Source organism: Rana temporaria, chromosome 9 (assembly GCF_905171775.1).
Source record: "Rana temporaria chromosome 9, aRanTem1.1, whole genome shotgun sequence".
Classification (NCBI taxonomy): Eukaryota; Metazoa; Chordata; class Amphibia; order Anura; family Ranidae; genus Rana; species Rana temporaria.
Genome location: NC_053497.1, coordinates 106,447,314 through 106,461,890, shown reverse-complemented (window position 1 = coordinate 106,461,890; position 14,577 = coordinate 106,447,314). Strand labels below are relative to the sequence as shown.

The 14,577-nt window shown below is 42.6% G+C and overlaps 1 protein-coding gene across 4 annotated transcripts in view; it reads right to left on the bottom strand.

Annotated features, from left to right (window-relative positions):
• The window catches only part of RXRA (retinoid X receptor alpha), a 268,926-nt gene that overhangs the window by 50,078 nt on the left and 204,271 nt on the right, over positions 1–14,577 (bottom strand). For all 4 annotated transcript variants that reach the window (XM_040324086.1, XM_040324087.1, XM_040324088.1 and 1 more), the window contains one exon: positions 11,363–11,542. In XM_040324086.1, coding sequence (XP_040180020.1) covers positions 11,363–11,542 — 180 coding nt within the window. The remainder of the gene's footprint in view (positions 1–11,362; positions 11,543–14,577) is intronic.

Genomic DNA, 14,577 nt, shown 5'->3' with positions numbered 1-14,577 from the left:
TCATTAGCCAAAAGCAGGCCCATAGTTCCCATTGAAATACTGGTAAGTTTGTTGGTTTAACTTCACTTGTTCTTCATTTTAAATATTGCATTTGTTCCCATTTTGTTTTTTTTCACTTCAAAATAACATATGTGCAGTGTGCAGAGGAAATTGTTCATAGTTTTTTTTATAGTCCGGCCCTCTAACGCTCTGAGGGACAGTGAACCGGTCCCCTGTTTAAAAAGTTTGAGAACCCCTGCTTTAAGCAGATGAAACAGTTGAGCTGGGAATTCTGTGCTTGTTGGGAGTATAGCTTTAACATCTCACTGTAGTTCATGTGTGCTGTACAAATGCCCTATGTATGGGAGACGAAAGGCGCGTGTCATCACATGACCCCCCGAATGGTACGGGATGGACGCTGGGCATCTTATGTTACTAAAAGGAACTTCCACAGTGTGGGAGATAAATGCATGGCCCCCCTCACTAATTACTGTGGGACATAAGCTGAATTATGTGCTAAAAAGGCAATGAATCCTTCCCTTAATCTGCTCCAACAGCTGTTGTGTCTTCTGTATTGACAACACTATGTCAATAGACAGATAATAGAGAGATTTATGTCACCAGCCAGCCGGGTCCAATATCAGCCTTCCTTTTGGGGGGGGGGGGGGGGTAAAAAAATGTAAGCTAGGGAAACTTCACTTGTTATTGTTATCTGTCAGATTCCTGCACATCACTTCTGGAAGTTTACTCTGCAACTTTCTAATGGCCTGATTGTAATTTCATTACACAGTCCTTTAGGCTTTACTTGCTACGGACTCTGAAGTAAAGGGTCGCTCTGCTATTGGCTACCATCCCCCCCCCCCCCCCCCAATCTTGTAGAGTCCTACCCAACGGTTTTATTTCTTTGACTTAATGCATTAATGAAATCCAAACTCAACAACAAAAATTTCACATATTGCAGATTGCCACTTCTTGATGTGGTGGCTGCATTATTTTCCTTGGACAGCCGAGAGACTCATGAACATCGTGAAAAAAACTTCTGCCTTTATAACCCCTTAATGCATTCTATGCATTAATCTTCTGTGCTGCAGAATCCCTACCACCCCTCATATTTACCTAAACCCAATCTCAATCAGGTGATGTGCATGAGAGCAGTGCCTCTCGCCATGGGCTCCCTTCTCACTGGGCAGACTAATCGTAGTGGGAACAATTGGCTCCTGCTGCTGTCAATCAAACTCTGTGACGGAGGAGCAGAGGGCCGTGCCGAGAAGGATCAGGGCATTTTTATGCAAAACCACTGCACATAGCAGGTAAGTAGAACATGTTTATTTATTTGTTATTCTTTTTAAAAGCACTTTAAGCTGGCTGTAGAAGGATTTTGTTCAGCCAGCACATTGATAAAAAAAAAAAGAAAAGAGAAAGAAACTGATTTCCCCATCTACATATTCAAGGTGGATGAAGGAATCCTCCACCAGTGGCAGCTGGTGCTCAAAATATTTGGGGGGCGCAAACAAACTGAAAACATTTTGAAAAAAACAAAAACAAACGCAGCCACTGTGCCCATCAAACGCCGCCACTGTGCCCATCAAACGTCGCCACTGTGCCCATCAAACGTCGCCACTGTGCCCATCAAACGTCGCCACTGTGCCCAACAAATGCTGCCACTGTGTCAAATGCTGCCAGTGTGCCCATCATATGCTGCCACTGTGCCAAATGCTTCCAATGTGCCCATCATATGCTGCCACCATGTCAAATACTGCCAGTGTGCCCATTAAATGCTGCCAGGGTATATCATCAAATGCTGCTAGGGTGACCATCAAATGCTTCCACTGTGCCAAATGCTGCCAGTATGCCCATTAAATGCTGCCAGTGTGACCCCGCCCGCTCGCCATCTGCCTGGCACTTACCCTGTCTTGGAGGGCAGCAGGTGGCGGCGACGAGCGGGGTCCTTCATGTCTCCTGCGGAGGCGGGTACTTCTCCACACCGTCCTCATGTCTCGTCAGGCGTCCAATTGCGGCACCTGTTTCAGCCAACCAGGTGACAGGGTAACCAGACCCGGTGCACCAGATTGGCAGGACAGTGTTAGGCAAGTGATGTATTTGGTTCCCTAACACAACACTGTGTAATCTGTTTATCCTTTTGTAATTCATATGCCTGGCACCCGACAAGGGGTCGGCACATGAATAGGGGGCGGCAGCGGCGACCATAGATAGATTCATGCAATGCATGAATCTATTTATGTGACAGAGCAGGAGAAGGGGGGCAAGCAGAAGAGGGGGGTGGCGCTCCTGCGCCCTTTATGGACGCACTGCCACCGTCCTCCTCTCTGTGTAATAGTATTCTGACAGTGGGAACACCACTCCACTGTCTGCATACACTGATCGAAAGAAAAATTTCCAACATGCGCGTTCAAGAGAAGCCGATCATTAGACTAACTTCTCTCAAGCAGGAACGGCCATAGATGGATCGAAATTTGACCTGTTCATGCTGAACCAGCCAATTTTGGATCCTTGTATGGTATGGGCTTTACTCACTGTACTGTATCTATAGAGCAGCAGCCGTCTACAGAACTCCTCCCCATCTTGTCTTCTCCATAATAAAGAGAGAGTTGTTCTGTAGTATGAGTGCAGAACAGGCAGAGAGCACAGGAATATTTTAGCTTAGAATTCTGGTTGGATCAATAGGCATTTTATTTCACTTGTTGAACAGTTTCAATAATAGATTAAATGGACAAAAAGAGAGTAAAAAGGAGACGTTGAATGTTAGAGATTAAAGAGGAGCTCCAGTCGTTCTTGTGTCTATTAAAAATCAGCAGCTACAAAAAGTGTATCTAACTTAATAAAACACACACTCACCTGTCCCACGGTCCAGCGCTGTGCTCACCCAAACCATCACTTCTCTCTCCTCTCCCCGGCATTTCAACTGTGTGTATTTGGCTGTGACAGCTTGCAGTTTCACAGCCGGGTGCGCATGCGTGAGTCGCACTGCACCTGCTGAATGGTCGAGCAGTCTTTTGGGACTAGTGACGTGTCCCAGAAAAGCGCAGGGAGGAAAGGAGAGCCGACACCTGTCAAAACTAGGTACCTGACCCCCCCAAAATGACATGCCAAATGTGGCAGGGGAGGAGTGTTTAAAGCAGAGCTTCCCCTTTTGGGTGGAGCTTTGTCAAAGACAGGCTACTGAAAACTATACACTCTCTATGTGACTTATTCCCCAACTAGTTTTATCTCAGCAGCAATTTGTCAGGCTGAACTTGACTTTCTGCCAGCCACTAAAGGGAGACTCTACAACTCTGCCCAGGAAATAGAATTATAAAATAGGGAAGAGCAAACAGAAAAATATGAATTTTAAGCCTCAAGTCAGACTTTTCTGTAATACAATAATTTTCTATAACATTAAACAGACAGCATTAAACACTAGTCAGGAAAGATATGACTGCAGTCAAATGTGGTTTAATGTAATAAATTAATCTGTGCCAGATGCATAAAATTCTTCCAGGAAAACTCATCTCCGGCTTGTCTATTTTTTTTATATATCAAATATCCGCATCCTAATTTTACAGAAATAAGTTCCTGCATGTTAGCCTGACCCGACACACAGCACAATTTAACTTTGCCTCATCAGAGGCATCTTCCAGCAAACTTTCCCTGGCGAGGGGCAGCGTCGCTCCTCCTGTGGCCCCAGCGATGGCCCAACGAGCCATTAAACAATTAACCTCAGACTGATGTATGTGGCTGTGGGTGAAGATGACCAATCCCGCTAATAAAAGCCGGAATTATCTGCTGTGCTTTTATTTTCCACAAACGTTCTGCTGTGTGATGCGGACGACTCATCCAATTACGGCCGCTGAATATCTCTGCTGACCCCGAGTCTTGCGTTTTATGGGGCAGCATAAGTAATATCGACTGCCTGAGTGCTGTAATCACCCGCCTGTCTTCGCGTGAACCCTGTGCTTAAAAGATCATTTTGTCCCCGCAATGCTAATAGAGTTTCGCCTCATGCGACTGACAGAAACAGATGCACTAAGGGTGACAGAAATGGCTGTTTTTTTTCTGTGTTCTTAGAAAAAGAAAAAAAAAAACTATTTGTCCATCTTTGTTGCCTCTGCGCTCAGCAGCCCCGGGGAATGAAGCTGTGCCATGGTCTCTTTTTATCTTGTAATATCCAATGTTCTCATCTGTGTCGTTATGTTAGGAGGACAATCAGCGCAGCAAGACACGCGTTTCATAATGCGATCGATTGCAGAGGATCTTCTCATTTCCAGCTTGCAGTAAAAAAGGAACATTTTCATCACGTACATATATTAAGGGAGAACTCCACATTTAACTCTATCTCCTCCTCATCTGCGACAGCATGACACAATGCTGAGTTTCCACTGCATGTTACTTGGCAATGCAGATATAAATGTTAAAAGTTAATGTTATTTCTACATTGTTTCATTTTGCTCTGCAGAGCTGTGGTATCACCTCATTTGTGACAGATTCTTTTTAATCAAAAATGATTTAAAAATTGTGCTTGGCGATTGTTTACAGCAAAGGTCGCATTTCGAACCGCACGGCCTTGTTTTCCCCTGATGCCTCAAAGTACGTTGACATCTGATAACTTTATTCAGAGAACAAAGAAGAAGTAGCAGGGTAAATCCTCCACATTAGCAGGGATGACACACTGTATTTCAGGCACGTTTCGCAGACACAGCCTCACACACATAAATCTCCACCACTTAACCCAGCTGACACCCAGAAGCCAGCGTGTGACCTTCCCTGACCTCCGGGAGGTTCCAATCTTTGGATGTATCCATTGCATTCCCCTGCACACATCAGTGTACTTTATATATGGTTACTATGCGTGTGGATCACCAGGGGTTTGATTTGACGTGTTTTACTTGTCATTTCCTACATTTTTGTTTGGTGGTGGTGGGAGGAGAGAGGTTACTGTTGATTGTGGAGATTTTTGTGTTTAAGCAAACCTAAACCCAAAAAGAAAAATGTCATGTATTTCAGCTTACCGGTCCCTAGCCTAAGTTACTGCATTAGTTTTCTTTTGTCAGGCTTCTTTTCTTTATTTTTACCTGGTAATCCTGCAAATAACACAATTCCTGTCCCTGTGTGGCTACGCTCACTTCTCACCTGTCCATTTTTGTTTTTGGGTTTAGATATCGCTTACAACATAGGTAAAAATGCACTATATCTGAGTTAAAGGAATGTTAGAGCCAAAGCTATTTTGGCGTTACTTCCCCTTTGGATCCCAGGAGTGCAATTTGTTCAACACTGTGAGCCATTTTCAGTCGACATTGGGGTAAAGTCTGCTGTCAGCTTCTGTCTTCAGGAAAGATCCCAACTTTATAGTTGGATCCACCCAGATGCCTGGACCAGCAGCTGGCACAGCGTCTTAGCATGCTGAGCCAGCCCCTCCCGCACCCTCCACAGCCCAGCCCTCCAATGAGCGCCGGAGGGTCAAAGCAGAGAGCTGGTGACCGTTGTCACAGCTCTCTGGTCAAAGTGGATAGGAGAACTGGGCGATCAGTGGTGCTTGATCGCCCAGGTCTTGGTGTAGAACCGGTGGGTTACAGTTTCAGCTAGGATCGGTGCTGCAGCTATCTAGGCGAGTACGTTTTTTTTTTTTTTTGCTATTCCGATACGGAAAAAAAACACACGCACAAACACATATAAATATCTACAATGGGTATAGAAATTAATCACCTAAAAACACCTCCCCCACCCCAACCATGAACCAAAGCACACAGCAAAAATTACCACACAGTGGTTGAGCGAGAAAAAGGTGAATGTTCTTGCATGGACTAGTAAGAGCCCAGACTTAAACCCCATTGAAAATCTGTGTAATGTCTTGAAGACTGTAGCTCACAAACAGTCACTGTCAAATTTAACTGAACTTAGAGACATATCCCAACAGACTAAAGGCTGTAATTAAAGCAAAATGTGGCCCAACAAAATACTGACATAAAGGGGGGGGTGCTTATTCCAATTAAGTGATTCTGTTTTTGATTTGATTTAATTTTTTTCTGACATGTTGGTGTTATATCTTTCACTTGGATATTAGAAGTTGAACTAGTAAACAGCTGGATAAAAACAAAAACAGCGTCTGTCTTCATTTCAGACTGCAAAGCAACAAAGTGGGAATATTTTAAAAGGGGTGCAATTATTTTCTATGCCCACTGTACATACATTAATTTCCTTAATAACTGCCTGTGAGGTTTAACCTTTAGTTGACTGCTTTCTAGGCTGAAACGGATGAACTGAACACGAGGCTGCTGTCATCACCAGGTTTAATCTCACACAGTCAAATGATTAAGGGGAATCAAGATAGAAATATAGAAGCTGCCATTGCTGAATGCTTTCTGAACGTTCCAGCTCCGGTACTGTCATCCTGATTCTTTTTGCACTGCCCCAAGGGGCACAGACCCAGAATACATGCTGGCAACTCAGGTTCTTCTTTACTGGCTCACTATGTATTGTAAGAACAATAAGTAGTAAGTCAGCGGTGACAGTTGCTATATTCCTATCCAGACATGAGTACCTAGGTACAGAGTCTTGTCAAAGAAATATATTCAAGCTGGGGGAAGAGCCTGTGTCACAATAGGTGACACAGGCTGTGCTGAAGACGGATCTATACAACCACATGACACCAACAACTGACAAATTCTCCAGACTTTCCACACATTTTCAGACAACTATAAGCTAACGGATATCCCTCCATCCCCTCCACAGAGATTAATAAGAGACAACTGCCATCAGCTCACTGATGATTTTATGCTCATTACAGGTATCTAGGCACTACGTGCCAGCTAGAATGGAGCAGCAATTGAAGTGTTCCACTGCTGCTGTCTGTGCACAACTACTGTGAAATTGACGATGGCGGTGAAGGAAATATGCCATTCTGAGATGTGTACACTGTCATATCAACCTGATGGAAGAACGTTACGGTCCTATATCCAACTTTACTGAGAAATCAGTTTGTTTTGTGTTTAAATGAACACTATTGCTCAAAAACGTTATTTATTTTTATTTAAAATGTTTTTCCAAACAGTTAAGATGATCAGGGTAAATATTGGGTAGAAAAGATTGCAGTCCTAAAACACATCTTAAGAGGAAGTAGTACAGATTCCGTAGAACATTTCAGAGTCCGGTTCATAGACGATAATAAAGGTCAAGCAATATGATGCAGTAACAGATCATAACTCACAAAAAAGTAGAAGTTTCTCTTATACATATAAAGCTGGATACACACTATACAATTCTCTTTAGATTTACCAAAACCATATCATATTAGGTCAAACCTAAACACTCTCAATTTGTATACAATCAGGCAGGCCCTTTCACTACATAGTTGAAGGTAAATCTAAAGGATATCAAACAAAAAGTTGTATATAGTGTGTATCCAGCTTAAGTAACTCAATGAGAAATAACCAATGTGATGTTAGAGATGTAGTCAGTATGCTTTTAGCATAGAGAACAGTAAACTGCTAATGCAGCAAACAGAATCGATCTTGAAAAGGTAAGAGAAAGGTAAGAGGCAAGAAAGAAGAGAGAAGAAAGAGAAGGAAAAAGGGGTGAATATATAACAGGTAAAATAAGTATTGAACACGTCACCATTTTTCTAGGTAATTCTATTTCTCAAGGTGCTGTTGACATGAAATTTTCACCACATGTTGGTAACAACCCATGCAATCTATACATACAATATCTTACAAAAGTGAGTACACCCCTCCCATTTTTGTAAATATTTTATTATATTTTTTCATGTGACAACACTGAAGAAATGACACTTTGCTACAATGTAAAGTAGTGAGTGTACAGCTTGTATTAAATGTAAATTTGCTGTCACCTCAAAATAACTCGACACACAGCCATTAAATGTCTAAACCGCTGGCAACAATAGTGAGTACACCCCTAAGTGAAAATGTCCAAATTGCGTCCAATTAGCCATTTCCCCTTCTCGGTGTCATGTGCCTCGTTAGTTACTCGTTACAAGGTCTCAGGTCTGAATGGGGAGCAGGCACCTCATGGCAAAGAACTCTCTGAGGCTCTACATGAAAATGGCCTAGGCCACAGGTGTCAAACACAAGGCCAGCTGGCGGAATCCGGCCCTCCAGACCATTTCATGTGGCCCTCGCTCCTCTCCTGCATCTGTAGGAGAGCTCCAGACCCCTACTTTGAAGCAATGCATCCAGCTTCTTCCCAGCAGCAGTATAGGGAAAGGGGGGTGCACTGTGATTTAAGAGAGAGTGGGGGACTCAACTTCTGATGGTAGGGTGGCTCTCAACATCTAATGTAAGGGGAGGGGATGCTCTGGACATCTTATTTTACAGATACAACCGGCCCTTTTAAGGACAATCATAATGCTGATGCGGCCCACGATGAAAATGAGTTTGACACCCCTGGCCTAGGCTATAAGAAGATTGCCAAAACCCTGAAACTGCAGCATGGTGGCCAAGACCACACAGCCGTTTAACATGACAGGTTTCACTCTGAACAGGCCTTGCCATGGTTGACCAAAGAAGTTGAGTGCACATGCTCAGCGTCATATTCAGAGGTTGTCTTTGGGAAATAGACATATGAGTACTGCCAGCATTGCTGCAAAGGTTGAATGGGTGTGGGAGATCAGCCTGTCAGTGCTCAGACCATACACTGCACACTGCATCAAACTGGTCTGCATGGCTTTCGTACCAAAAGGCAGCCTCTTCTAAAGATGATGCACAAGAAAACCAGCAAACAGTTTGCTGAAGACAAGCAGACTAAGGAAATGGATTACTGGAACCATGTCCTGTGGTCTGATGAGACCAAGATAAAAGTATTTGGTTCAGAAGGTGTCAAGCGTGTGTGGCGGCAAGCAGGTGAAGCGTACAAAGACAAGTGTGTTTTGCCTACAGTAAAGCATGGTGGTGGGAGTTTCATGGTCTGGGGCTGCATGAGTGCTTCCGGCACTGGGGAGCTACAGTTCATTGAGGGAACCATGAATGTCAACATGTACTGTGACATACTGAAGCAGAGCATGATCCCCTCCCTTCGGAAACAGGGCCGCAAGGAAGTATACCAACATGATAATGACCCCAAACACACCTCCAAGACGACCACTGCCTTGCCAAAGAAGCCCAGGGTTAAAGCATGTTTCCAGACCTAAATCCTATTGAGCAACTGTGGCACATCCTCAAATGGAAGTTGAAGGAGCCGATGCGCAGCTGCAGACATTGTCCCGATGTGCAGCTGCAGACATTGGGAAATGTCTCACTGCCTGTGATTAGCGCCATGCCGACTTCCTGGCGGGCTCTAAACGTGGAGTGTGCGAACACGCCGGAGCTCATCCCTATCAATGTGTCACACAAGAAACATCTTGTGGTGGGTAAAAGCAAAGAGCTCTCTCAACCTTATTGTTGCAAAACATACTGATGGCATTACTTACAGAAGGATTTCTAAACTTCTGAATGTTTCAGTGAGCACTGTTGGGGCCATAATTCGGAAGTGGAAAGAACATAATTTCATCATAAACTGGCCACGTCGTGTGCTCCTCGCAAGATTGGGAACATTCAATTGGTTTCAAAGAAAGAAAATAAAGCTACTAGAATGGCCCAGAAAAATCACCTGACTTGAATGCAATAGAAAAATCTATGGAAAGAACTAAAGATCAGAGTTCATAGAAGAGGCTCATGGAACCTTCAAGATTTGAAGACTGTTTGTGTGGAAGAATGAGCCAAAGCATGCAACTCTTTTCTCAATACAGGAGGTATCTTGAAGCTGTCATTTCCAACAAAGCATTTTGCACGAAGTATTAAATAAATTTCAGTTTGCGTGTTCAATACTTTTCCCTGTGTCATGCCATTTTATTACACATAACTTAATTTCTGAATGTATTTGTTTTGGTTTCTTTGCATGTATGGATTGCATGGGTTGTTACCAACATTTGCTGAAAATGTCATGTCAACAGCATCTTTAAAAATATTACCTATAAAAGTGGTGCCGTGTTCAGTACTTATTTTACCTGCTGTAAGTGCCCAGTGCCGTCTAACCACCAACCAGAAATCAAGGTTCCTCCAACCAGTCTCGAGCAATAAAGATATGCCTATGAATCCCAAACCTTGTTATGCTTATCGACATTAAATAGCTCATCCTTTTGACCAAAACCCATTTTTTAAAACTGTGTGTGCCAGGGACATTAGACTGTAAGCTCCTATAATGCAGTAACTGATGTGAATGGTTCAAAGTTTCCTATTGCACTGTAGAAATCTAGACTTGCAGTGTTAAATAATGAATGTAGCATATTAACCCATCAGATACCATATCTTAAATATTCAGAGTAATCTGGCTGTGATGGGTTATAGTACTCTGCATGGTTTTACTGAATAAGCCGACAATCTGGCATAACCGGTTGGCACTGGTAAACAATTCTCTACACTGTAGTTAAGGTCCCGGGGATGAGGGTGCCAGAAAGACAATTGCACACACAGTGCTCAGTTTAGCCTTCCCACAGCAAAAGCAGAATAACAGACTAAAAACTTCTCAACAATCAGAAATGGGTTTTACAACCACAAAATTCTTAAAGTAAAACTCCAATCTCATTAAAAAAAATGACAGACTTCCACCCCATCCATGCTGCCTACACACAGTAACCTTCAGGGATTAGAACACCATTTATTGTAGATTCATACCTACAACCTAATATCTGTGCCTATTTCAAGCCTAAATCATAGCAGCTGCTTAAAGGGGTTGTAAAGGTACAATTTTTTTTTCCTACATACCTTCCTTTACCTTAGTGCAGTCCGCTTTCACTTACCTCATCCTTCGATTTTGCTTTTAAATGTCCTTATTTCTTCTGAGAAATCCTCACTTCCTGTTCTTCTGTCTGTAACTCCACACAGTAATGCAAGGCTTTCTCCCTGGTGTGGAGTGTCGTGCTCGCCCCTCCCTTGAGTGGGGAGGGGTCAAGCAGGAGAGTCAGGACGCTCTCTACGTTGCAGATAGAGAAAGGCGCTGTGTGTTAATGGGCGTCCTGACTCTCCTGTAGTCCAAGGGAGGGGGCGAGCACGACACTCCACACCAGGGAGAAAGCCTCGCATTACTGTGTGGAGTTACAGACAGAAGGACAGGAAGTGAGGTAAGGACATTTAAAAGCAAAATCAAAGGATGAGGTAAGTGAAAGAGGACTGCATTAAGGTAAAGGAAGCTATTTAGAAAAAAAAAATTGTACCTTTACAACCCCTTTAAGTCTTCTAAAACGACTGTCAGGAGGGAAGTCTACCCAATCCAAACACTACAGTATTATCATCAATGTCTCTCCCTCCCTCTGGTCACCCAAGGTAGATATACATTTCCATTACAAAACTAAAGTTACACTTTAAAAACTTTTATGAAGAGGCAGAAAGAGCTTTACCTTCACGCTTCATGCCCATGGCCAGACACTTCTGGTAGCGGCAGTACTGGCAGCGGTTGCGTTGTCTCTTGTCGATCAGGCAGTCCTTGGTGTCCCTGCATGTGTAGGTAAGGTCCTTCCGAACTGTCCTCTTAAAGAAGCCCTTGCAGCCCTCACAGCTGTAGACTCCATAGTGTTTACCTGGCAGAGAGGATGGTAGAGAAGTCAGCACAATCACTTAACCCGTTCCAACTGTATCCAATCTGTCACTCATTATCACTTATTTTAGTAGAATTGTAATCAGACGTGTGCAGATCACATTTTGGATCATACTTAGCCCAACTCCAGCCAAAACGGTTTTATTTCTGCCTATGTCCCTGTTGATTGGTTTTCTCTTTCTTGCTGTCTTAAACCCATCAACCAGACAGGAAAAAATAATTGACTGAAGTTCTTACCCTTTGCTACAACAAAAAAATATATACGGTCTGGAATTGATCTTTATTCGGAATCCATCCAGTATGTTCAGCAAATTCACATTGGAGTTATTACATGAAAGAAATCTTTTACTGTGAGGTTTGTATTTCTGAAGGTTTGATGTTCCATATTTTGACAAAACAGACTTGAACTAATAACAGCAGCGCTATCACTCTGCAACACCACTTAAAAGGAGGCAAACATCGCACATGTAATGAATGAGCAAATATGACTGGCAGCACATGTATTGTAATATACTGTATAAGACTTCTCCAGTTATAGTAATACCTTTACACTAAGCTACCCAAATTCACCTATATATCTGATATACATCTACTTAAAGAGAACCTGTGACTAATATAAGCAATTCAAACTATTATCAAATGATAAAACCATAAATGCGTCTGCTCACATAATTTGTAATAAAAACATCTTTGCCACCCTGAAGCTTCCCTCCAACCACTTTGCTTTTATATATATATATATATATATATATATATATATATATATATACACACACACACAATATATATATATATATATATATATATATATATACACACACACACACACACACACACACACACACACACATATATATATATATATATATACACACACACACACACACACACATACATATACATACACACACACACACACAGTGATTCTGTACTTGCCAAATATGCTGCAGAAATTTCCCTCCACGGAGTCTGGCTGCAATCATCTTAACTATGGGCAGCTGAAGCTGCTGCCTGTTCATTTCCTGTATTTACACAGAGGCACACCTTCAGCTTTGCAGCTCTCATTGGCCCTCTCATGACTCACTCCCTTCCTGGCAAACTCTCAGGAAAAAAAAGAGATGTGCATGATGTCATAAGCCTAGGCTTTTTTCCAGACAGGAAACAGGAAGTGGGCTGTATAAGGTATTTATTGGCAGAGAAAAAATGTTTTACTACCCAAAGTTAAAACAACAAGGCAGGAGATTAGATAAATGGAAAGATGAAAAAAATTACCGAAGTTCCACCTTAACTTGAATGGAAACAAAATGTCATAACAATCTGTAGATCCAGAGAAGGAGACAGCTGAATTTATATCCAAATCTCACATGTTCTTCAATTAGTTCACATTAGCTCCTCCCTCACCTTCCTATTAAACAGTGAGGCCAACTGGTACTTAAAGGCCCAATAGGGAAGAGCAGGAGGAGCCAAGCTTCTTTTTAAAAAGTCCAAATTTGCCAATAACTTCAGCTGCCAAGATGCCTGGATCTATACGTAGATTATTCTGGCATGCAGTGGTCACTGATGGTAACCTCTTCTTATGAATGTTTTTTTCACATGCTCAGTTTGATTTGCTCAGGCCTGTGATATGTTCACTTTAAACAGTCACAAGTTTATTTAAAATAATTTCAATATCATTCATGGAGGTATGTATAACTTTTACAGGAACATAGTTGAAGTCTGAATTGAAGATATTTATATTAAAGTGGATGTAATTTTTTTTTTTTTTTTATGTCACAATGTAGAGTATAAGATTTCCCATCATCTGTGCACAGTCTTGCCACACAGTTTATCTAGCTCTGAGCAATCCTCTTTTATTGTTCAGTTAAATAAAACGGACTTACAGAGAAAAACCTTAGTCTGTTCCGCCCCCTTGCTGTGAGTGACAGGTTATTTACATATCTCATGCACTAGCCTGGAGACGGGCATTATTTTTTAATTCCCACCCCCACTCCTTTTCTTAAGTCATGTGGTTACTTTTCTGGATTTTGACTGGATGTTAGTGATCATAGCAGAATTTATTGTAAGGAATACACAAGAGAAAATGCATGTTGACAAGGGGAGTGTAGAGGAGGGCGGGGAGTCTACTGACATCACGACTCCACCCACCGAACTCCAGACAACAGATCCACCCACAGAATCTGCAGTTTTTCAGTTCTTATAACAGACAGAGGGGAAACATTTGACAGGTAAGGATACATGCAGGAGGCATGTATACCCTTATAGACCAGCACTATGGCAGTAGTTTAGAAAGGATAAGAGTGGGTTTACATCCACTTTAAAGCTGAATTCTAGGTGTGATTTTTTTTTTTTGCATAGTTGCTTTGGGACAGCTTGGACAATGTAAGTATACATATATCTCATATCTCAGCAATTGCTGTAAAGCTGCAAATCACTGTAGTAAATACCACTGGATCTGGTGTTCTCTGATTGGATGAGGTGGAGATCTTGATGTCATGACTCTGCCTATCCACCTCATTCAGAGAATGCCTTGTACTCATTAAAAACATACAAGCCGTTCTGTGAATGGTGGCAGAGCAGAGAGAGCGACTCATTGTAGTTACTATGCAGGGTCCGAAAGATTGCTGCTATCACTGTAGTAGTGATGACCACAAACAGTGATTTGCAGCGTCCACAGTGACGGCTCAGGTATGACATATGCATAATTACAATTCCAATGTAACCATGCAATATAATCATATTCAGCTTAACCGCTTGCCGACCGCCGCACGCTGAGAGAATGGCATGGCTGCGCATATTGGTGTACAGGTACGTCCCCTTTAATATGCACAGCCATGGGTCGCACGCGTGCCACCGCTCGCGACCCGGTCGGGTACTCCGTGACTGCGGAACCCGAACGCCACCGGTGTCCCGCGATTGGGGATCACAAACACCCAACACTCCTGGAAGGGTCAAACCTCAAAGACATTAATGGAGGCTGCAGTGCTGGAATTGATAGGGGACCAATGCCACCAGGAAGGT